Source organism: Anabrus simplex, chromosome 1, assembly GCF_040414725.1.
Source record: "Anabrus simplex isolate iqAnaSimp1 chromosome 1, ASM4041472v1, whole genome shotgun sequence".
Classification (NCBI taxonomy): Eukaryota; Metazoa; Arthropoda; class Insecta; order Orthoptera; family Tettigoniidae; genus Anabrus; species Anabrus simplex.
In genome coordinates, this window is record NC_090265.1 from 359716671 (window position 1) to 359742572 (window position 25902).

General features: G+C 39.4%; 1 protein-coding gene across 2 annotated transcripts in view; it reads left to right on the forward strand.

The window, feature by feature from the left end:
- The window catches only part of LOC136856795 (lachesin), a 136883-nt gene that overhangs the window by 16803 nt on the left and 94178 nt on the right, over window positions 1–25902 (forward strand). For both annotated transcript variants that reach the window (XM_067134907.2, XM_067134905.2), the window contains exon 2: window positions 18568–18809. In XM_067134907.2, coding sequence (XP_066991008.2) covers window positions 18568–18809 — 242 coding nt within the window. The remainder of the gene's footprint in view (window positions 1–18567; window positions 18810–25902) is intronic.

The following is a 25902-nucleotide window of genomic DNA, read 5'->3' on the forward strand; positions in this document are numbered from 1 at the left end:
GATATACATAATGGTTGTAGCAGTGTCTGGAGAAAGTGGTTATGGTTGTTTGTGGTTGTTAAATTTCTGTCTTCACAGCTGGCTTCATCATGGTTCAGCATTTCTTCTTCTAAAAACTCTGTGCCTGAATCAGATGTTATACTCTCAGCAGTATTGCTGATGTTGAAATCTAGATCTAGTCAGAATCATCAATCTCCGAATCTTCCTTCTCATCATTATCGTAATCCAACCATTCTCCCAATCTTGCGTGAAAATCAACATCAGCTGAACTCGCTGCCATTGCAAATACGTCGACAGACATTTTCCATGTCTGTGGAATATAATAAATACAATTACCTAAGAGAAATCAACCTCAAATAAAACTTAGTTATGTTGTATTTGATAAATACTACATTATCCGACATACCGATATGTAAGACTGACAAGTTTAGCACGGAACAATGACACAATTGACAAATAACCCTGTTAACAATGCACTAAACAGTTTGTGACAACAAACACTGTAGCTTATTAGACGCAATATCAAAGAACACAGAGCTTGAAGGACAATGTAAAAATGTTCACAGTTGTTGCCACTATCGGAGAAATGAAATAACCTAGCAGCCTGACAGACCGAACTTTCGAGTTGAGGGTTAATCATAAATCTTCTTTCTTCTGCCCTCAGATTTCTTTCTGGCCACCATTATTTTCAACATACACTCTGATAATAACAGATGAAGGTATCTGCTCCTTTTTTATTTTTGACATCTTTTAAGGGGCTTCTAGATTACTTACTGCAATCTGATTTTCTGTGGTTTAATCTGGTAATATCCTCATGAGCTTGGGACATCTCCTATGTAGAAATATCATTTCCCCAATTTTTAGATCATGATGAGCACAGAAATGTGTAAGATTTCATTCATTTCTTGTTGACCACGTTGGCCTGTGGCTTCTCTGAGCTCTCATTATTTCAGCCCACTATGGTGTTCATCTCTCCCGTCAGAATTATGTCATCTCTCCTAGGAATCCACTCTGTAAGGCTGCCACTAAGAAGTGTTATTTTGATTCCCAGTCTCTCCAAAATCAAGATATCTTACTTTGCCAAGTCCCGTTATATCTAGCCTTCATTCTTACATTTACTTTAATAGTCATTTCAATTTACTATCACCCTTCAAAAGTTCTAGCATTTTGTCAACTAATTATTGTCCTTTACATACCAAAGGTTGTCAACAGTCGATCTGACCATTGTAATTTCACTTCAATTTCCTTTATAATGACATTTGAAGTGTTTCGGGTATCACCCTACAGCAGGGATGGCGAACCTTTTCCAGCTAATGTGCCATTTTAAGTCTGGTTTATTATTCTCACCTGATGAATGTGCCACTTATTTTCCATTAAGGGATGTCTACAACCCCCTCCCCCCCTGCGACTTCCTTTCTAAATTCTCGATTATGTTTCATAATATGTTATTTATTTATTCTTTTTCTGATTCATTTATTTATTTATTATGCATATATCTTGTAAATACATTTGATTGCATGTTCCGTGGGGCTGTACCTCAATTATGGACACGGCCGTTTCCTTCCCACTCGCAAGCCTATCCCATCGCCGCCACAAACCTATCTGTGTCGGTGGGACGTAAAACAAATTGTAAAAAAAGAATTATTAGATATAAAAATTAAAAGTACTAATATTTCGAATGGACTTCACTTCCTCCATTAGCTGCATTATCTTTCCATGTTGTAGTTAGTACACTCAACAATTAAACTCATTTCTCCCTCATTACATTTCCATAGGGAAATCTAAAAATAAAAAATAAACAGCTATCCTTGTTGTTTGTAAGGTCACATTCATGCTTTCATCAAAACATACTGCATACATGTGGGAATTATCCAAATTAGCTTTCAACTGCTCCGAAACTTCTTCAGTCATTTTTATTATTCTACCCTTGACAGCAGTTCAGCTGGCTGGCATTCCTTTAATTTATTCTGTTAATTATTAGTTGTTTGTTGGGGAAGTTTTCAAATGTGTTGGACGTCAAAAAGAAACTTTATTTCAACAACTCACCGTCAGAAATCGGTTTCCCATGCATGCTGTACTATGCAGTTAGATAGATAGAAACAACCGCACTGATATTATTCCTTGGCCAGAAAGATGATAAAAAAGAACTAGTTTGTTTTGTGTAATGTTCGATATTTTGTGAAATGAACTCTCTTCTTTCTTCATTTGAAATGGAACAAACATTTGAATGACCAGTCTCGAAATTTCGCTTTACATTAAATGCGGGGGATACAACTGTTTTCGAACCCAGGCAACGCATCTCTTTATCAGTCCGAATTCACTTGGCTAGAAAAATAAGGTCACCACCTTTGTTATGTTTCTGTTCTTTGCGGCACCGAAAACATGTTTGCAATGTCCGTATACAAAACCACCAGAAAATGACACTATCTCACTTGACTTTAGGACCTATCAATGTAGCAGTGTTGCCATATTGCATGTCCGAATTGAACTAGTATTTAGATTTTCAATATTTATTTCTTACACGTGAAACACTATAAGATATGCATTGTTTGTAGTACAAGACGTAAATATAATATATTATTATGTTCATGTGGCGTGCCACCGAAATCGTGTTCGCATGTCACTAGGTTCGCCATCCCTGCCCTACAGGATGGTGATGGAACTATCTGAACCTCCAAGCAGGCTTAGTCTCTAATGATTCTTTTCACCACAAGGCAGTAGTTCTCTTCACTTAACCCCAAGAAGAAGGGCTGTCTCATCCATCACAGTTGCTGTAGACTTCATCGGAGCCTCATTAGCATTTTCCCCCCTCCCCCCAGGTTTCCTTTAGATCAGAGGTGCTTATGCTGGATATTTTGTCCCATGGGCATGCAGCACCATAAGTGGGTGGGCAGGCAGGCAATGAGCGTATTGCTATTCATACACAGTGGTGTGGTTACGTGTCAGGCCGTGAAGGTTGGGTGAAGTTCTCCCAGTCAATCTTGATCAATGCGGCAATGCCAGAGTTTGAAATGCAGGCAGAAATTAATCAAAGAAAGAGGGCCCCACTGAATCTGATGGCAGAGAGCCGGTGGGAAGAACTTTTTAACTTTTTTTTTGTGCAAGGAGGAAACCATGCAAAATATCTACTACTGTATTTCCTCATGTATTAAACTCCTTTGCATATTAGACCCTCACTGCCTTTTCGAGACAAAAAAATTGGGGGGGATGAGCTTGCATATAAGATTCCCCCCAAAGTAATTCGTTATAGAATAACAGCGATTCTGCTTCGAAGGAGGTACCGTGCAGGCCATACAGCAGTTCCAGTGACATCACACAAATTTGTGAATAGTTTTGCAACCTGTGCAATGAAAACACACATCAAAATCTCGCGATATGCCTGTGTTTTGTAGTTAAGAAATGTCCACCTCCATGGCGTACTGAAGCTCCGATGACATGGCACAAATAGGTGAACAGTTTTGTATGTCCAACCTGCACATTGCAAGTATGCATCAGTCATGCGATATGTCTGTATATGCAAGCTTTCTCCCCCCCCCCCCCCCCCCATTTTTTTGTCTCGAAAAGGCAGTGAGGGATTTAAGAGATTTAAGAATGAGAGGCAAGTTTTTATACGGTAAAATGGTTCAGGCTGTTCACATCCATTGGGGGCATGCCTAAAGAGCTGCACAACCTCTCAATGACGACAAGAGTTTACCTTAGTTAAGAAATATTTACAGTTCTATTAATATAGGCAAGATTATTAACAGAGTGATCGTTGAATATCTCATAACTCAGGCCGTTATAGGTAATTTTTGGTGAACTAGGTTTAAAACGTGATAAAAGCAATCTAGTCATAATGATTGATTTACTCGTCAACGTACCTAACGAATAATAATGATAATGTTATTGGTTTTATTTTTGACTAACTATGTTTACGTTTTTTAGAAACATGGAGACAATGAACGTATGAAATTAAACATTATGATGATAAAACACATTACCTTCACTAGATACCGGTATCCATAAATACGGCAAGCTACTTACTTGTTTTTTTTTTTTAATTGTAGAATTTCTGGAACTATCGGAGCACTTAATAGCACACCTAACCTAAACAATGCGGTCTCTCTCATCTCAGAGTGGCAGCTGTTAAGGTAAATCCTGATATGATAAATGTAAAGAATAGGCATGAAATATACTTAAAAATAAAGGTCCGGCTTTCAACAGCCGCAGTTATCCAAAGAATGCTTCCAGTCATTATCTATTACATTCGGAAGTTTGTTCGGAACTACAACTCACAACATTTGCTAGCGATCAGCTGGTTCATTAGCAAGCTTTCTAGACCATGGCTTTATTCTGAAGGGATGGCTTCTGCTACACATACACCTACTGGGAAAATACAGAGATCATCTCTAGAAATCATTTGCGAATAGATTTTTATTCACTATTTGGACTCTATAACTGGGAACAAAACTATTTTTAAAAGTTTCAAAAAGATCGGGATCTCGAATGCTCTAAGTGGCAGTGAAGATGATGTCATTTGGGATGACGACAACACTGGTAGCAGGGAAGTTGGCGACACACGACAACGTTAATTCAAATTAAAGCAGATTTTAAGAATGGCAGGAAAGTTGTTACTCGGTAAAATGGTAGGCCTACATGCTGTTCACATCCATTGTAGGCATGCCTAAAAAGAGCTGCACAACCTCGGGATGACGACAAGAATTTACCTTAGTTAAGAAATATTCAAAGTTGCTCTACAAATATAGCAGGCAAGATTATTAACAAAGTGATCGTTTAATATCTCATAACTCAGGCCAATATAAGTATTAAGTTTTTTGTATTAATATTGCATAATACAAAAAATAAACTGTGTGTCCAACCCTTACGCATTTTCTCTGTGGGGTTGAGTATGAAGCAGGTAGCAAGTTTTTATGATTGGATGCCCTTCCACTTCCTGATTTTGACTTCATCAGAGGAGTTAACGAGATGAAATGAATGACGTGATATAAGAGTAAATGAATAAAACATTATATTTTCAGTATATGTTGGCCTGAAAGTGTGTTCACCATTTATTGTTTTCTTTATTTTTTAAAAATTTAGAATTAGTGCCTTAAAACGAAGGTAGGCAGTAAGACTCAGAATTAAATCATAAATTTAAGAATAGTGTAGAATAAATACATGTATAATTTATAGTTATTTATACCCAGAAGTCAGAGCACGAAATGGGAGCTAAGATATTGTACCACCCCTCCCCCACCTTCTGCGGCTATAAAAGCAAAAGAAAACTTATGGGACTAATACACGAGGAAATACAGTGTGTGGGCAGTCTGTTATGTCAAAGAGTTATAATGTAGAATACCACTACAAAACAAAATATGATCATTCGCATGAGACTGTTGAATAGGATGATTGAATTAAAAAGGTTGAAGTTTTGAAGAAACATCTGAACAACAACTTACCACACAGAAACAAAAGATACATGAAGTTTTAAACTACAAGGGGATATTTGGTAACTACAATAAGGGAGACAGAAGGTGACAGGCATGCAGAAAAAGTGAAGGACAGTAAAAAGCATTCATTTAAGTATTAATTTTTGAAGTGCTAATTTTATTTTGTTTTATTTCCATTGGACTGAAATCCAAATAATTTTCAACTTACATTGTAAGAAATATGTTATTTTTGTTCATTGCAGTTGATGTATTTTGACTGGATACAATAAAGAGTTTATGCTCCCCAGCAGAGTTGTAGCAATGACCAAAAAGCAAGCTTCCTAGAAAAACTAGAGGACTTCATTGATGAAGAGAACATAGTGATAATTGGGGATTTTAATGCCCAGGTAGGAACTGATAGGTTAGGTTATGAAGGAATTATTGGTCCATATGGATTTGGTAATAGAAATGAGGAGGGTGCACTTCTGCTTGATCTATGTACACGAAACCAACTTCTGGTGAAGAACTCGTGGTTTCAGAAACGGGATAGCCACAAGATAACGAGATACAGCTGGGATGGTCAGTATAGATCAGTGATAGACCTTATCATCACAGATAGGTCAAGTGGAGAAAAGGTGCATGATGTAAAAGTGATACCTAGTGAGAGCCTTGATAGTGACCATAGTCTCCTCATTGCATACCCAAGAGTCACCAGACCTATTATTAAAGTAAACAAGAAGAAAAAACCATGAAGTAAAGACTGGATATTGATAGATCGGGAAGTCAAACAGCAGTTTCAAGAGAAAATCGGAGCTAAAATACCAATAACAGACACAAAGAAAGGTAATGAAGAATGGAATGATTTTAAGGCAAGTCTGGTTGCAGATAAAATATGTGGAAGAACAAGCAGAAGAGTTAGAGAGAAAATAACATCTTGGTGGATTGATAAAGTGAAAGAAGCCATAATGAAATAATGAAAATTGGAAGAGATGCCAAAAGAATATAGATACAGGAAGTTGAAAGTCAAGAGAATTGCATGGGAAGAAAAAGAGAAAAGTTGGAAAGAATTTACAACTAAACTAGAAGAAGACAGTAAAGGGAATATGAAAATGATATATGGAATAGTAAAAAGTAAAAGATCGGATAAAGAAGCAATTACAGCTCTGGAGACAGCAGTTGGGAGTATATTTCGCAATATGAAAAATATCACGGACACAATGGGACAGTATTTTGACAAGCTCCTAAATGGCCCTAATGAGATCTGTTGAGGATGTAGGACAGAAAACAATAGAGGAAGATATCCCAATTACATGGACAGAAGTAGAGCAAGCTCTCCATAGGATGAGAAGTGGTAAGTCAGCAGGAGCTGATAAAGTTCAAATCAAATCAAAATCTCTTTATTTGCAAATGAGGTGTCTACCTCAGTGGCAAATGGTACACTAAAATACATTATTGTCAAGCACTAAATATTAAATTAACAAGAGAAGAAAATTTTTCCTATAATACAATATTATACAATTTACGCTAACAATGTTTTCTATTAAACACACATTTCATCCTTAATAAATTTATATTGTTTACAAAATTTACAAAATTTAACTTATAATATCTCCTGTACTACTTACAAATATAGTCAACTGATGTACAGTATGTGGAATTACTTCAAATGACACTATACAACTGGTATAACATTAATATTTACATTGCATTTATTTATTTACTAATTTTTTTTTTTTACCCGTTCTGGATCCTAAGTAGCATAACGACCTGCTGCGTCTTACCCAGAGCCCCTTTTGCCACCACTTTTCAGAGTTCCTGAAAGGCCTTCACTGCTACCGTAGCGGTCCCAGGGCCCTCGAAGTCCCCACTGTACTTCACCCCCTACAGGCAGTCCCCTACTTTGGCTGTCCAAACTCCTTAGACCAGTTACAGCTGTTACCAGTTACTCCTTAGACCAGTTACAGCTGACATGATTAAAGCTGCTGGTCTGCCAGGAATACACTGGCTGTGTAGAGTTCTTAGAACAATATGGAAGGATAAGGAAATACCTGAAGATTGGACAAAAGGGGTGATAGTTCCTATCTTTAAGAAAAGGAGTAGAAGGAAAAGTGAAAATTACAGTCATTATCCTCTTATCACATGGCCTTAAAATTATGGAGAAGATCTTTGAAGCCAGAGTAAGGGATATACTAGAGCCTATCTTAAAAGAGGAACACCATGGCTTTAAGGCTGGAAGAAGCACAAGAGATCTGATATTTGCTTTGAGGATGTTGGCAGAGAAACACTGGGAAAGAGGAAAAGACCTAATTATAGTGTTTATGGACCTTGAAAAGGCGTATGATAATGTTCTAGATCAGCCATTTGGGAAAGTCTTAGAAAACTTGGTGTACCGGAGTACTTTATTAGGAAGATGAAATGGTGTATGGCTTTTAGTGCCGCGAGTGTCCGAGGACATGTTCGGCTCGCCAGGTGCAGGTCTTTTGATTTGACGTCCTTAGGCGACCTGCGCGTCGTAATGAGGATGAAATGATGATGAAGATGACACATACACCCAGCCCCCATGCCAATGAAATTAACCAATGATGGTTAAAATTCCCGACCCTGCCGGGAATCGAACTCGGGACCCCTGTGACCAAAGGCCAGCATGCTAACCATTTAGCCATAGAGCCAGACATTAGGAAGATCCAAATGCTATATACTAATTGCAAATGCTGTGTCAGTATTGGAGATGGTCACTCTGAATGGTTCAAAACAACCAAAGGAGTACAACAGGGAAGTGCCTTATCATCTCTTCTATTCTTAGCAGTTATGGATACCATTTTAAAGGAACTAAAAGGAAAAGGTAATAAAGATCTTCAGGCTCTGTTGTTTGCAGATGGTGTGGCATGGAATGAAATTGAACCCATCAAAAACAGTAGCATTGAAAATCAGCAGACATTATACAGAATGCAACATAAAAATGCAGGACCACCAAGTTGAAGTAGTACACCAATTCAGATATTTAGGAAGCATAATGGCTGGTAATTATAGAGCTGAGATAGAAATAACAGATTAAACAAATGCTCCAACTTTTCCAGTATCTTTAGACACCAACGATGGGATGAGAAGGTCCCACAAAGAACAAAAATGACCCTGTACAAGTCTTATTTCATTCCCATCCTTACATATTCTCTGGAAACCTGCACACTAACATCAAAGGATTGTAGTAGGATTCAAACTTGTGAAATGAAATTTCTTAGATCTGTCCTCCAAAAGACACGACTTGATCACGTGAAAAATGATGAAATCCGATCTAACCTAGGTCTAAATTAATCGATGGAAGAAAGACTTAGAGCATCTAGACTTAAATGGTTTGAACATGTTAAACGAATGAATAGCACAAGGTTACCATGTGCTTATTTGGAATCAATCAATCAATACTGATCTGCATTTAGGGCAGTCGCCCAGGTGGCAGATTCCCTATCTGTTGCTTTCCTAGCCTTTTCCGAAATGATTTCAAAGAAATTGGAAATTTATTGAACATCTCCCTTGGTAAGTTATTCCAATCCCTAACTCCCCTTCCTATAAATGAATATTTGCCCCAGTTTGTCCTCTTGAATTCCAACTTTATCTTCATATTGTGATCTTTCCTACTTTTATAGACGCCATTCAAACCTATTCGTCTACTAATGTCATTCCACGCCATCTCTCCGCTGACAGCTCGGAACATACCACTTAGTCGAGCAGCTCTTCTTCTTTCTCTCAATTCTTCCCAACCCAAACATTGCAACATTTTTGTAACGCTACTCTTTTGTCGGAAATCACCCAGAACAAATCGAGCTGCTTTTCTTTGGATTTTTTCCAGTTCTTGAATCAGGTAATCCTGGTGAGGGTCCCATACACTGGAACCATACTCTAGTTGGGGTCTTACCAGAGACTTATATGCACTCTCCTTTACATCCTTACTACAACCCCTAAACACCCTCATAACCATGTGCAGAAGACCAGCTGGAAGACCAAGAAGAAGAAGATGGATGGACCAACTGAGGGAAGACGTGAAGAGAAGAGGATGGAATTGGGAATCTGTCATGGACAACAAAATCTTTTTGAATAGGCAACTTTGGTAGATGCTTGTTTTAAACTTCCTACCCAACTCGCTGGAAGGGCAAACTGATGACGATTATGATGACAATAAAGAGTTACAACCTAAAATATTTTTGTTCTGTACAGAATGAATTACAGTTTTCACTTTTATATTTTAAGAGGGGCTTTAGAATCATTTCTTATATAATATGAAGTTAAGATGATAAGCTGTGGCTTGTATTTGCTTGGATTTAAATTATTTGATAAACTCACCAACAATCCAATCATGCTTACCGGGAAAAAACATCAGTTAGGTTATTTATTTGAAGGCATACTGTATATCTGTTTGGTAGATTCATTTACATCACTGTACTTTAATCTTGGATAGTAAATATCTATGTCCTCACTTGTGATTCAATTCACTCACCATTTAGAGGCTAGGTATTCTCATTGGACGCCTGATAAGTTTAAATGCTATTTTCAGAAATTCAGTGAACAGGGAAAGGCACATAAAACTGCAGCAATGTTCAAAATCAAGCATTAAATTTGTTGAATTATGTTAATATATTATGTTTTGCTGAATAAATAATGGGAATTCTACTTTTCTTAATGGAAATACTGGACTGTCATTCCCATTCAAGGAATTTTAATTCGTAGCTTGTACGCTTAAACCCCATATCTTTGTAAATTGTAACACAAACTTTTAACTTTTCTTTAAAACTGGCTGTTTATGTTGAGCGCATTATAAATCAAATCAGAATATCCTGAAAAGGTCGGTTTTCTTGCAATTAAAGTGTCTTTTTTTAAATATAACCGTACCCCAATCAATATTTCACTGAGTGATGGAGGAGGGCTTCGTAGTCACAATTGAACATCACTACTCCACTTCTCTGTCAAGTGTGTTTACTCTCTCACTTCACTGTGACGTATGCTTGCTATATAAGCTGCCTGCATTTACATCAGGCCAGCCCAGATGATTAGATTTGGCATTTGCTAGAATTAAAACTTTATTTCAGTGTTGTCACCATGTGAGGAAGCCACTGTATAGTCAGTGTTGTCACCATGTGCGAGAGTCACTGTATGGTAGAAATTCTAAACACATTATGTTCCACATGTGACAGAAAATGGTAACAGATACTTAAAGGATGATTATGCATGCAAGGCCAGTGCATTCCTAAAAGTGCTATGTTCTAGAGCAAATCCATTAGTTATAATAAACTCATGAAGGTGCCATATCATTGGGTCTTGGGGAATTTTGAAGTGGCCAAGTGCCAGCATGTGGTGCTCACCGTTTCTGCTTATCTCTCTCTTTCCTTCCATCATTCGTGTACATTTGCAGAATCTGCACGTTTCTTGTGATCAAATATGTCTTCAGGCATGGCATTGGCTTTTTTCAGGTCTTCCATAACTTTGTGCTTCCTGGATCTTCCATTTGGCTGTCTTCCGACTGGGTCCAGTCTCAAAGCCGTGTTAGAGATTGAATCCACAGCACTTCGAACAATGTGTCCATACCATCTGGGCCACGCCTTCTGAATCTTCTTCACGATCAAAGCCACACCCAATCGCAGACAGATAGTCTCATTTAGCACAGGATCCCGTTCTGTCAACCCAAGGCTCCTCTACAGCATCTGCATCTCCATTACATGGAGTGCCTGTTGGTGCCTCGATGTACTGGCCAGCATTCAGTTCCATAAGGGCAACAGGATAAATGACAGTTGTGTATTTTTGCCTTGAACCTTTCATGCATTTGCTAATCACAAAGGACTCAAATGACTTGTCGCTATTTCAGCCATCTATTAAGGACGTCGGGAAGGATATCACTATCACAGTTAATGATTGAACCAAGATATTTGAACATTGTGGTCTTCGTTAGTTGCTCATCTCCAACGCTGAGGTTGTAATTAGTCTGTGGTCCACTTTTCATGAACTCTGTTTTCTGAGTATTGAACCTCGTATCCTTGGTCTCAAGACAGGTAGGTCTTCCACTGTTGTACCTGCTGCTGCAGTGCCATACAATTTTGTTATGCTAGAAGAATGTCGTCAGTGTAGAGTGGTGGTACATTTGAAGGGGTAGACAGTTATTGCGTCCATGCTGAGAATAAATAGTAATGTCAAGAGGGCCGAGTCTTGGTGAATTCCTGTGCTGATGGCGAAGAGTGCCAAAACTCCAACTCGAGAACAAACTGCACTGTTGAAATTATGATAGAAAAGTTTTGTCCATTTGATGTAGGCTTCAGGGACACCATACAAGCGTAGTGCATGCCAGACAAAATTATGGGATAACCTGTCAGAGGCTTTTTCCTAGTCTAGAAAGGCCACGTGAACCATCTTGTTGTTCTCACAATGTCGTTCCAGGAGTAAGTGAGCTGCATGGATAGCATCGCTTTACAATAGAAAAATCTTCATGTTATCCTCCTTTTCAATACAAAAGTGTCATCTGTGTTAGATGAGACAATGTCCATTTGATGTAGGCTTCAAAGACACCATAGAAGCGTAGTCCCATCCAACACAGATGGACAATTTTGTATTGAAAAGGAGGATAACATTCTATTATAAAGTGATAGCTGTCAATATGGAATGAGATTTATAACATGCAATGGATAGCATCTTGTTTTACCACTCCCCTAAAAATCCTAATTGATTTGGCATGATGAAAACAATGTTACAAAGTCGGGCATTGAGAACTTTTTCAAAGATCTTTAATGTGTGGTATAGGAGATGAATCGGACAATAATTTGAGCATTCATTTACATCATCTTTGCTTTTCCAGATAGGCACTTTTCCACTGTTCAGCCAGACTGTGGGAATCTCGTTTGACTCCACAATGTGATTGAAGAGGTTCGTGAGAATGGAGGTGTCACAATTACCAAGAATGTTCCATTCCTTAGCTGGGATCATTTGGCCCAATCGCCTTTCCATTCTTCTTAATTTTTTAGTTGGCAGCTGGCAGTTTCCAGTTTTGTTGTAGTGACAGATGGTATTGGTCCAAGAAGTGGATCTGAGCTCTTTTAAGTTGGATGTGGATTTTCTTTGTTGGGATTTTTTAAATTGCTCACTTAACAAGGCTGACATCTTGTGTTGATCGGTGCTGCACACTAGCCAAGCAGTAGATCATGTTTGCTTCTTAAAGTGTGTCCAGCCTTTCATAGAGTTGTTCGTAGTGTGCTGATTTTGATTTGCTGCTAACTTTGGGGATTTACATTGCTGATGGTCTGCTTCAGTAAGAGATGCCAGCCATGTTTTGAAAGCCACTTTCTTTTCCTTAATGGCTCTCTGTACTTCATCATTCAACCACCATATCTGCCTGTCTAAAAGCACTTCCTTGTTTTGTTTGTTCCTAGTACTTCATGGGATGCTGCGTGTATATGGGTGGCTAAGTTATTCCACACAGATGTTGCTGTTTGATTGAAGTTACTTCCATTTCCTTTACGGCATCTATGAATTATTTGTACTCCCTTAACTGCCACCAGTTGATCCTTTCCACTACTGCTCTTTGCACTCTTCTCTGGTGAATAATGTTTAGTCACATATCCAGGAAAAGTAGACGATGCTAAGGGGCAATGGAGTCTGAATGAAATTTGTCACTAACTTCAGGTTTCGTCGGCAGATTGATTTGAGTTGTATGCCCTCCAGTGTTATACAGTAGTGTGCAAATTACTCTGAACAAGATAAAGAAAAGTGTTCTCGTAAGAAAGGTCATTACAAGTACTGAAAATAAGTTGCAATTACAGAAAGTCAAACCTTTAATACTATATGGGACATCCTTTGTTCTTCAAATAATGCATCAACATGGTTTGGCATGGATTTCACCAAACTTTTGGAAATATTCTTGATTTCTTTTTCGTGAAACCACACCTTGATAAGCGAACCTCACTTTCATTGATCTGCCCAGTTTAGCCATTCTCTTCTTATAAATGGCCCACAAGGATGAGTTACCAGGCCAAAGGAACACAGTGTTTTCTTCTTCAAAGATTTTAAAATCATTTTTGGATGTTGGTGTGGTGAACAATCTTGTTGAAAAAACTGTCACCGAGCAAGTTAACCTTTTAAGTGCTGAGTTACCAGTTGACTGTTTGGTACTTCAGTGCTGAGTTTTTTCATTCGTAAGAAAAATTGTAGGAGCCTCAATTTTTAACTTATCAGTGGGGTGATTAACTTAAAATGTTTATAAATGTTGGTTGTTTATAAATCTAAATGCAAGTGGAAAATCCTACACTTATCTTCAATATTATTTTGAGAGAAAACAAAATTACACTTATGTGCCCATGTGTGTATTATCTTTATACAAAGTAGAGAGCCCAAAATAATGTTATTTCTTAAAATCTGTAGGCAACTATTACATGTAACTTCTTAGAAGTATATAAGTTGATATTTTAAAATACCTTCCAGACCTTCAATGTGGTGATAGTTAAATGATTTCTACTGGTTGTTTGTGATGCCGATTTATTCAACTATCTGCACCAACTCCATTGGCACAAAAGTTTCTAAAAAATCAATGATTTTTGGGTTGTCATCAAACACTACTTGGCCCTCGGAGCTTGTCACAGTTACCTGAAACTCTGGCGAAGAAAAGTAATCCATCCACCACAAAGTTAGTGATAAAATAGCTTTTGTACTCGCCATGTTTTTCTTCTTTCGTTTAGAAGGAGGCTCTGTTTCTGTCTACATACAATATTTTCGGCACTCTCTCTATCACTCTCACTTTCAAAATCGCTTAACAATTCCTTAAAATGATCATCTCTATCATCACTTTCCACTGTGGTTAATAACTGAAAGATTCTGTGATCCGAATAGCATCGCTGCAAGAGCAACTAAATTGTTGTTCCGCCATGTTTGTTTACATCACAGATGAACAACTCCACAGACGTCTACGAAAAGCTCTGTAAGTTACTTCCCGAAGCTATAATCTCTGATCAGTTAGTTCTACATAATGCCCAACAGATGGCAGAATATGTCAGAGATCAAATTCGCACTCGAAAGTGAACTGAGAAACTTAAAAAAAAAAAAAATTAATATTCTCGCGCACCGTCTATAGACGTGCGTAACACTGGTGGACCGGCTGCGTCAGCCCGTCTATAGGCGGGCGTAGCACTCATCAGATTAACCGTGCAGTTAGGGACACGTGACTATGAGCTTGCTTTGTAAAAAAAAACCTTCCTGCCTCCAACAGTCTGCTGCGAACTGTTGTAACATGAACATTTCACCCACTCTGACTTAGATCCCAGTTTAGGTCAACAGTTGAGAGCTTCACAGACAAGCGATCAGATATGCGATCGACTTGTTACATATCGTCCCTGCTCTGGCAAACTAACGAATCTGCAAATTGTCAAAAGGTTAGGAGAGCTGAAAGAAGTTGTGATTACTCATGTAAAATCAATTTTTATATTTAATTATTGGTTTTGTGTGTTAAGCATACAGAACGAGCTGCAGATGTGAAACTTTGTCAGAGGGTAGACAATATATAAATAACAAAATCTAGACCAGAACTTCAGAACTACAGATTCCTTAGTTTGCCAGAGTGGGGACGATATTATCTCACAACTTTTTGCTGACCACTATACGAATACCATTCTGGGTTTTCTTATGGCTGTTATAAATGTTTGAAACCTTCCCCAGTGTCCATTGACTTTGCTCCTTTCCACGTAGTTTCCTGAACACTCGAAATCAGTGAGCCAGAATCGAACCTGCCACGTTGAGGTCAGAAGGCCAGCGCTTCAACTGTCTGAGCCTCCCGGCCTGGTCTTAGGTTTTTAACCTCTTAACTGGGCATGATGTATATATTCATACACTGAATGTTACAGGGAAATGGGCATGACGAATATATACGTACTAGTCTTTTACCATGAATATCTCCTGGGTATGACGAGCAACTTTGCCGCTTCGTGTATTGTCGTCTTAATTGGTGTTTTTCCCACACGATGGCAGCAAATACCACATCACGCTTCTTGAAGCATAGTTTTTATTTTAAAACTGTGCGGTGCTACTTGTCCACAGTAGGCCAAATATGGCAGCATATAGTTCAAAGCATAAGTTCGAAACGCTCGAAGAAGACAAGATTATTCGACACTTAGAAAATGATTGTGACGATTTATCTTCTCAGAAATCCAAAGATGAGTGTTTTGATACAGATGAAGGTGAATCTGATAGTGAAAGTGGTTCAGAGAATGAGAATGAAGAATAAGATGAACAACATGACAAATCGGATGAAGGCGAAGTGCTAGACATGTTTCAGCCTTTCCCGCTGCGTGGTGTTTCACGACAGAAATTTGTTTTTTCTGGTGCTGGTGGTGTAAATGTGGACTTCGACGATGAATTCAATTTGTTGGGATACTTTGAACAGTTCATAGGTGATGATGTGCTTCAACTTATTGCCGAACAGACCAATGTGTATGCTAAACAGTTTTTAGAAGCCCATCTGAACTTGAAACCACGGTCATGAGCGAGAGATTGGGTGGATACAAATCCAACTGAGATAAAAACTCTAATTGGACTGCTGATGCTGCAGGGGATAGTTCATAAGCTAGAAAACAGTATGTACTTCTCAAAACGGGAAAGTATCGCAACCCCTTATTTTTCGAAAATTATCTCTGAGAAAAGATTTCATCTTCTCCTGAAGTTCCTTCATTTCTCCGACAGTTCCAAATTTGATCCTAACCTGCACAACAAAAAGCTCTATAAAATTCAGCCTACAATCAAGATTTTTTCCCGTATATACTCCTGAGCAAAACGTATGTGTCGATGAGTCCTTCCTTCTATGGAAAAGACGATTGGGCTGGATGCAATTTATTCCATCTAAAAGAAGCAGATTTGACATGAAATGCTATAAACTTTGTGAAAGTGGGTCTGGTTATCTGTGGAATTTTGTAGTTTATACTGGCAAGGACACAGTGTATGGTTCAAGATATCCTGGTGAGAATATTTTGTCCAGAGTTGTACTAGAACTTACTCAACCTCCTAGATAAAGGGTATTGCCTCTATCTTGACAACTGGTATACTAGTCCAAGATTAGTTGACACATTGTGTAGCAGAAATACTGATGCGGGGACTATGAGAATCAACAGAAAGGAATTCCCAGACACAGTGAAAAGGGCCAGACTGCAGAAGCGGGAAACAATTGCAGCCTTTTGTAAAAAACACATGAGCATGAAATGGAAAGGCTAAAGGGATGTTACCTTAGTCAGCACAATCAATGATGACAGCATAAGCGATGTTCAGACAAGGAAAGGAGTAATCCATAAACCATCCCTTGTTCTAGATTACAACAAGAATATGGGAGGAGTGGATAAAAATGATGGCCAAGTTCCCAGCTACAAACTTGCCAAAGAACGCCGAAAGAAATATTACCAGAAGATGTTCCATTACTTGATGGATCTGGCGTGTTTGACTGCGTTCATAATTTATCAGGAAAAAGGAGGACGCCTACGTAGACTGGACTTTCAACTGACCTTAGCAGAGGACTTATCTTCAACTGGAGAAGTGGTAGAACAGTAGCTAAAAGTACATCCTTCAAAAGCACCAACACCATCTCAACTACTGGAGCGCTGCTTGCCCGATTTTGTTCCAGGTACATCAAAGAAGAGACCCACTAGAAGATGTGGAATGTGTTGGAAGAGTGGAAAGAGGAAAGAGTCCATGATCTGGTGCCCTGATTGTAAGAAGGCACTTTGTGCTGCACCGTGCTTCGGGCAGTTTCATACCGACAAATCACTGCAGTTCTAGCGCGGTAAATGACTTATCTGACCGTGAAGTTAATCTAAAATCTTTTACAATGTCACTAGCATGATGTGTAATTCAAAAATGTTCCTTTCTTTTATTTGTTTTAATTTTAGGTGCAAACATACGAACAAAACACTCAAATTTCAATCAAGTAAATGACCTTGCAGTTAATGAAAAATGGTTCAAAATGTCACATGCATGATATGATATTTATAAATACCCCTTGCTTTTATTTGTTTCACCTTTTGGCTGTAAAATATGGTATAGATATTGATTCCCATAGGGAGCCTGAAATATTTGTCCCAACTGAGTAAATTTATAATACCAATATAAATGGTCCGTTATTGGACATTATAAATTTTCCAGCTAACTCATTCCTGGTTGCCAGCGTTTCGCCCCCGTGTGCTAAGTTGGGCTCATCACTTGGTACCTAGCACACTCTCCAAGACACATGGCTAGTGCACACTGTGGAGGCTACCGCAAAGGCCACCTGGAGCCACCAGCAGTGCTAATGCACTATGAGAGACTTTGTCTCATTGCCATTAGTTAATCACGGGTTAATTACGTGATTGAATTGTTGTGGAGTTTGTGGCAGAGATCTAGAAATTAATTTTTGTGGGGAATTAAACTAATTTTCATGTGCCAGAAACGTGCATACAAGTTGAAGCACTCAGCCAAGAAGGGTACATTTATTGGAGGGGAACCTTTCCCCATAAATCTTATATGTTTCATAGCATACTGGTTACTGAAAAACAGGCCCCAGTCGAATTTCTACTGGCAGCGAGAACTTTGTATCCTTTGCCGTAGTGGGCAAGTCATTGTTCATCAATTGAAGTTTTGTCCACTGTTAAATATAGAACGCACTGATCTCATTTTCTTGTCACGGGCCAGTACTGTCGCATGAGATACTTAAGAGACCTGTGGGCCACTTCATGGCTCTTAACTCCTTTTACTTGCCCCCAAACCAATCCAGGCCAATAGTCTTGTCTTCAGCCAATCTTCTAACCAAATCCAGACCAATGTTCTTGTCACTAACCGCACTTAAGTTGATAGCCTTGTGTAGCGTGTTATGATGTGCGAGCCGCGCCATGTTGGATTCCGAACTTCTCTTTAGCAGCCCCGCTAGTGAAGTTTTACCCTGATAATATTGAAAGAGCAGCCACTATAATAATTTAAAGGCAAGGAAACTGGAAACACACTAACTGTTTGTCCACATCGTGGTCATCATCTTCTGTATTGTCTGATTGCTGATCTTATCATTTATTCCATTAAGTTATTTAGCTTATAAGAACTAAATAAATGATATGATTTAATTTGTGCCTTTTTATGTTCTTACCTATGTTTGGTTTTGACTACATTGGTAAATTGACTTCTGTTTCAGTATATGCTCAGCGTACACCAACAATATCATACATCTCACAGGAGCAGATCAAGGACATTGGGGGTACCGTGGAATTGGATTGTTCTGTTCAGTATGGACAGGATTACCCTGTGTTGTGGATTAAGGTAGATCGTAATCGGCAGGTAGATCCCCTGCCAATTTCCACTGGGAGTTCTTTGATCATCCGTGATAGCCGCTTCTCTTTGCGATATCATCCTGCTAGTTCAACCTACACATTGCAGGTATGTTGACGCAAGTGCGATAACAAGTATAACTTAAAAACAATATTCTCCCACCCATGGGTAACTGATGCAGATATCGAGCTCGAATTATTATGGTTATTATTATTATTATTATTATTATTATTATTATTACTACTACTTGTATATATAGCTATGAAGTGTACATTCATTTAGTATTAGTATTATTACTATTTACGTAGTCGAATGATCGTATTGTGTGTGAGGTTATGTCATGAACATGTGTTGTATATAGACATTTATATCAGTTAATGTAAATACCTGTAAATTAATATTATCATTTATTCTTACCTGTATATATAAATTGTAATCCATAATTGTGAAACATGCTGTAACTTCCAGAATGGTAATAAGTAACGAGAACGATTGAGAAAATTCCATCCATTGTAAACTGTGTATTATGCACTCTCAAGTTTTCGAGAAAATATATTTTTGTAAGGTAACTGTCTAGACGCCTGGCCGGGCACCTATATAAAGAGACGATCTTAACGGTGAAGTTAGTTACTGGTGAGTCATCGGAAGTTAGTTGTTGAACGAGTTACTGTTAAGTGAGTTGCTGGAAGTTACTGGCTGAAGAGTCATGTTGTAGCAGGGTTATACTTGTGACCACGTGGACGACATGCTTTTAAGCAGTCAACTGTTTTAATTGTGTTTCAGTGTTGTAATCTCGATGTGCAGTGATTGGCAGTTGTCTGCAGTTGGCGGTTTGTGATGTGAATGTTTTGTTTTTGACAGCAGTGATTAATGTTATGTGTGTGTTTTGTACATACATATGAATAAAATAATTGTACCAACTGACCGAGATCAGATGTAGGCACATTCTGGTGCGCTTGACAGAATTCACAGTGGCGGATGAGCTTTTCGATGTCAGCATCAATACCTGGCCAATAGCAGTGTTGTCGGGCGAGTTGCTTGGTGTGCGATATTCCCCAATGACCTTCATGTAACATGTTGAGAAGTCGCTTCTTAAGGCTAAGTGGGATCACCACTTTGAACAGTGTGCCTGTTTCTAATAGGATAACTCCTGTACTTTGAGACAATTTTGAAGACAGTGATAAGGTGCAAGCTCGGTAGGAAGTTTGTGTTGAAGCGGCCAACAATTGCGAATGGTGGTGAGCGTACTATCCTTATCTGTTGCTTTTGCGATGCAGGTAGCATCAATAGGAAAACTGGAGACAGTTTTTCCAAGTTCGATGTCTAACTGAAGACATGCAGCATCAAAAGTAGTATCAGGACCAGCAGGTAGGCGAGAGTGAGCATCAGCATTACAATGCTGGGATGTGCTACAATGTGCAATTTGATAGGAGTAGTCAAAGAGAAATAATGACCATCACTGAAGTTTCCGGAGAGAATGTTCAGATACCTTAATACCAGGATGAAATAAGTGAACAAGGGGCTTGTGATATGTGATGATAAGGAAATGGTTACCATACAGATATTCGTTGAAGCGGCAAATGCCAAAGATAATTGCTAACGCTTCTTTCTCTATGTGAGAGTAGTGATGTCGGTGTTTGTTGATGTCTTGGAAGCGAATGCAATAGGTCGCTCATGTCCGTGGCTATCCTTCTACGATAGAACTGCGCAGAGTCCATATTCTGATGCATCAGTGGCGAGGGTGAGTAGCTTACCGGGCTGAAAATGTGTAAGTTTGACAGCTTGAACTAGGGCCTTGTTGATGGTCTGCCAGGCATGATGACGTTGCTGAGAGCCATGAAAGTTAGCACCTTTCTTGTGTAGAACATTCAAAGGAGCTGCTACTGAAGCAAAGCGTAGAATGAACTTGTAGTAGTTAGCCATTCCGATGGAGGATTGTAATTGATATTCTGTGGTGGTGGCATGTTGATAATGGCAGGTACATTCTGTCCTAGGTACTGAACTTGCTGTTAAAAGAAGGTGTATTTAGCAAGATTAGCATGCAGGCCATTTCTTTCAACTTCCTGAGTAGCAGTTGCAGATTATGCAGATGATCCTGATGATGTTTGCCTGTGACAAGGATGTCGTCAAAATAATTAGCACAACCGGGAAAGGTGCTGTAAGTTGCTCCAAATATCGCTGGAAAATTGCAGCAGAGGAAGAGATAACAAAAGGTAGGCGCTGTAGGTGTAGAAGACCAAGAGGTTTGTTCAATGTGAGATACTATTTAGACTCGTCATCTAAGAGGAGCTGGAGATAAGAATCTTTCAGAGACAAGCGGCGAAATAAATCTTCAGGGCGGGGAATCGGGAAAAACCTCTGTTTCAATCTGAGAGTTCACTGAAGATCTAAAATGCAGATACCACCATTTGCCCTCTTGACTAAGATGATAGGTGTAGCCCATCTACTGGAGGTGACTGGTCCTGCAATACCGGCTGCTAGTCATCTCTGTAGTTCTTGCTTAGCTTGATCCTAGAGCGTGAGAGGGAAAGGACGTGCCTTGTAAAAGCAAGGCTTGGCTCCTGGTTGAAGCTGGGTATGAGCTCGTATCCTTCGGCTGTGCCTAGGGTGAATTTGAAAACTCCCGGAAATTGCTCAAATAGTTTAGATTTAGGCCATTTTCTTTCAACTTCGTGAGTAGCAGTTGCAGATTATGCAGGCAGGTTGTAATTTGGAGATGATATTGACGTCATGTATTTGAAATCTGAATAGATTGAAGAGATTCATGCCAAGAATGTTGGATGCTGTGTAGTTGACAACCAGTAAGGTAACTACTTTATGTATGTCCGTATAACGTGTGGGGATAGTGATCTTGCCTTTAATGTCAATTTTCTTTTTGTTAAAAGTAACGAGCTGGACATAAGCTGGAGAAAATGACGGCGATCCTAAGCTGTGATAGGTAGCAAGATTTATAATGGAGACAGGGAATCCAGTGTCCAGTTGGAAATCGGTCGATTGATCATTGAAGGTGATCGGAATGACTATCTTGCTTGAATTGGTTGTAGGCAGAACCAGGTTGATTTGTTCAACTTCCATGTCCTGTGGTTCCTTCCTAGTAGGACGTTCAGGGCCAGGGTGGGACTTACTGTGACAGACAGTCTTGATGTGCCCTATTTTATAGCAGTGATCACAGGTTGCCTTCAAGTATCGGCAGTCACGTCGGTCACGATGCTTAAAACATCCTCTGCATGATAGCAGTAGGTTCGTTGGGTGCTTAGGGACCCGTGTCTTCGGAGAAGAGCGAGAAGGAACCTGGTGGGAGCGCTTCGAAGCGAGCTTGCTTCCCTGACGATCGAAGGAGTAGAACACTTGTTGTCCGTATGAGACATCTGAGCCACTTCGTATCTGTTAGCTATCTCAGCTGCAGTCTTAGTAGTCATTTCATAAACTGTGGCAATATGCTATACTTCCTCTAATGAAGGGTTACTGCTTTTGACAGCGTCAGAACGAATTTTGTCTTGTGGCGTATGGAGGATGACCTTGTTGCGAATGAACGAGTCAGTATGTGGCATATCGCAACCATTCTTATGACATACGAACTTGCAGCCCTTGGCGAGACTATGTAACTCTGCAATCCATTCTGCGTGAGTCTGTTGTGGTTTCATTTGGCACTGAAAAAATTTATACCGGACCGCCGCAAAGTGGGGATCGTTAGAATAGTGCTCGTTGAGGCGAGCTATGAGCTGATTGAAAGAAACTTCTGAGATCTGCTCTTCTGGGCTTAATTTAATGAGCAATTCGCGGTTTCATTTACCACAGAAGTGTGGAACAGAGCTCGTTGGCACTTCTCGTCTGTAATGGCATGACAGACGAAGTGCTGTTGTAAGTGAGCAAAATACACAGACCATTCCTCTTTATCTGGTTCAAAAGAAGCAAATGAAGGAACTGCAGTGCTCTGTTGGGAAATAGACAGAGCCTGAAGGGCTGTGAGTAATGCTGTTTGCTGTTGCTGTATAAATTGCTGTGTTGCAAAGTCTGGAGAATGGCTCCTAATTGCTCTGGAGTTGCCATGCTTGTGTATAATGTTTATGACAGCTGGACTGCTTGTCGAGTTGCGGGGAGCAGGTAGCCGGCTGGAGGCTCGTATGAAGGGGGAAGAGAACGCTGTGTGAATGGTGAGGTTGTATGCTGTGACCTTCAGCGAGCAGGTGAACTGGCCCGTGCAGAGAAGAACTCACTGTACGAACAAATGCTGTGTGTTCGGTGCCAAATGTTGGCTGTTCAACTGGGTGCACACGCTTTGAACTGGCGGTACTGGAAAATCTCTCTCACCGCAAAAATGTTGTAGTTTTGGTGATGTAATTTCGTGCTAGTTTTCTGCTTGAATATAATGTATTGTGGCAATAATGTTGGTTGTCTTCGTCATAATGTTGTTGATAATGTTGTTCCTAATTATCCTCATCATCATAATGTTGTGTTGTATACAAGAAGCAAACAATATATAACACAACTAAAAAGTTTATTTTAGTGAGATCTTTCACAAAATACATAGAAATAAATTGTCTGACGCTTCTTATTTGGAGCACGCTAAATGTTATGAGAAAGCTTGATGTGGAATTGAAAATTATGTACATTTATACAAGTTCACAGTACTATATACACAATGATCTGCACTGATAATGAAGAGTGTCACGCACATATAAATGTCTCTGATAACTGATGGCTATCTAATATCTTGAAATACTTGCTGGAATGTAATACAAGTCTTTTTGTATAGCAGAATGCTAGAAGAATATAATGCAAAGTCTTTCTGTGCAGCAGAATGCTAGAAGTGTGGGCGAAGTTACAAGGAAGGCGGAAATAGTGAGGCGGTATCGAGTCCTGAGATGAGACCTCTCGATCAGAGTTTAGCCCACCTATTCAGCCCACATTTTTAAGAGGCTACCTCCGTATCTGACCTACTGTGTAGAGTTGATCGCTGGACAACAGCTGACTGCCCACTGTTGTCGAGTTCTGCCTCCTATTTGTACGGGCTGGCTGACGTCTCGCGCTATGAGTCAGCGCACCAGCTGGATACACCACACACGTTCTCGGAGCTTCGATGCGAGAGCGGGTTGCATAGTTACAAGGCGGAGGACGCTACAACAATATAGAAACCGTATTTGCCACCGTCACAAAAATTGCTCACAGTTTAGGTCAAAGCAAGTTCAGATTGTCCCCACTATTACACCCTAGGGTGTACAAAATGCCTTGTACTTGCAGCAAGGTATACTTTGGCCAAACATGCCGGTCCATTGGTACTCGTATCAAGGAACACCAGCAAAATATCCGTCTCAACCAGCCAGACAAGTCGGCAATAGCTGAGCACACCCTATCAGTGGATCATGATGTCGTGTTCCAAGATGTTTGAGCTCTTACCCACACTAAACATTACAGGTCTAGGATTATATGGGAAACTGTGGAAATATGTAAAATTCCTAATAATTTCAACAGGGACACTGGCTATCAGTTAAGTTATATGTGGTTGCCAGCCGTTAAAGATGTACGAATGTAGTTCTCTTTCCTGTCCTTTCACTATTGTTATTTCATTTTAGTGTTTTCCAAATTAGTACTCTTCTCATCACTAAGCTATATGCCTGAGTCATACTTTCATAACCTGTATACACCTCTTAACTGTATCATTCTTACTTCTTTTCACTCCCATGTCTTCAACCTCATTGTAGTACATCTTCCTTTCTGCCACCCACCCCACTCCTGTCTGACTCCCACTCATTTTTCCCATTTTTATTATGTTGTACACTTTTTTTTTTCATCTTCAGCTCCTTTCTCTTCTGCTGTCCTGTTAGTCTTTTATTGCAGTTTATTTTATTTTTCATTTTATTTTTATTATTTCTTCTACTGCATTCGTCCTCGATTTGTCTCGATCTTGCTGTTTACTTCGCACACACATACGATGGAACATGAAACCTCTTAATTGGAGCTCGGGAAGCTAGAGCACAGTGAGCAATCATCTAGCGACAAACAAAAATACCACTTACTGTAGACCAACAGTAAAGAATTCTTATATTCAAAACTTCATTATTAGAGAAGTCTTGTTCGTGAACATACAAGATTTTCTTCTGAAGACACAGAACAAAGTTCTCTACGAAATGTAAAGAATTTCATTTTGTTTTCTGACACGGCAAAAGCCCAAAAACTTATTATCAAGTCTACATGTTTTACGTAGTTAATGTAAATCAATTTTCAGATGTTATCGTGTTGATCAATCGACGTGACAATCCATATTGCAGATCTCTCTATATAATGATAACTCCCTCTACTTACTTTACTTTACTTACTTAGTTGGTCCTCTTCTACCTTGCAGAGGATCCACCAGCGCGTTCTGTCTTGGGCCAGCTCCTTCACTCTCCTTTCTCCACTCTCCTCCCCTGCCTTCAACAGCTGCCTTCACATCTTCTTCCCATGTTCTTCTGGGTTTCCCGCGCAGTCTTACTCTTTGCGTTCTGGCATCGAAAGCTTGTTTAGCCATCCTGGTGTCATCCATTCTTTGAATATGCCCAAACCATCGTAACTGGCTCTGTTCAATTTTCTCGAGCACAGGTGATACGTTGAGACTAGGTCTGATGATCTGGTTCCTGATTCTATCCCTTCTCGTTTTCCCCTCTATTTTGTGGAGAAATCGCATTTCTGATGCTTGAATTCTACTTCCATGTTTGCTGGTCAATGTCCAGGTTTCACAGCCATAGAGCAAGGTAGGGAGATATATCACTTTGTATACACGAAGTTTCGTGGATTTAGTCACAGATGGATTATTTAAGGAAATTTCTTTTTAGTGCATTGAAGAGTCACCCTGAAGCTTGGGATCGAGCTGTAATTTCACCATCCATTCTAACATCTTGCTGCACTGTAGCTCCAAGATATTTAAAATCTGTGGTCTGTTCCAATACTGTAACCATCATTCAGTGTGATCTGGTGTGGGTTAGGCTGCCATGACATCATCATGGTCCGAGTCTTCCTAGCCTTGATTTTCATGATCATCTTTTCCAGCTTTCCTTCCCAGATTAACAAGTTATTTTGAAGGTTTCTTTCAGAGTTTCCAAGTAGTAGTAGTATGTCATCAGCAAAGGCACAATGGGTGATAATACACTTATAACCAAGCTTGAATTTCTGCACCTGCCCATTGCATGATTTGATGCACCCTTGTTTAAGTCCCATTGCAGTC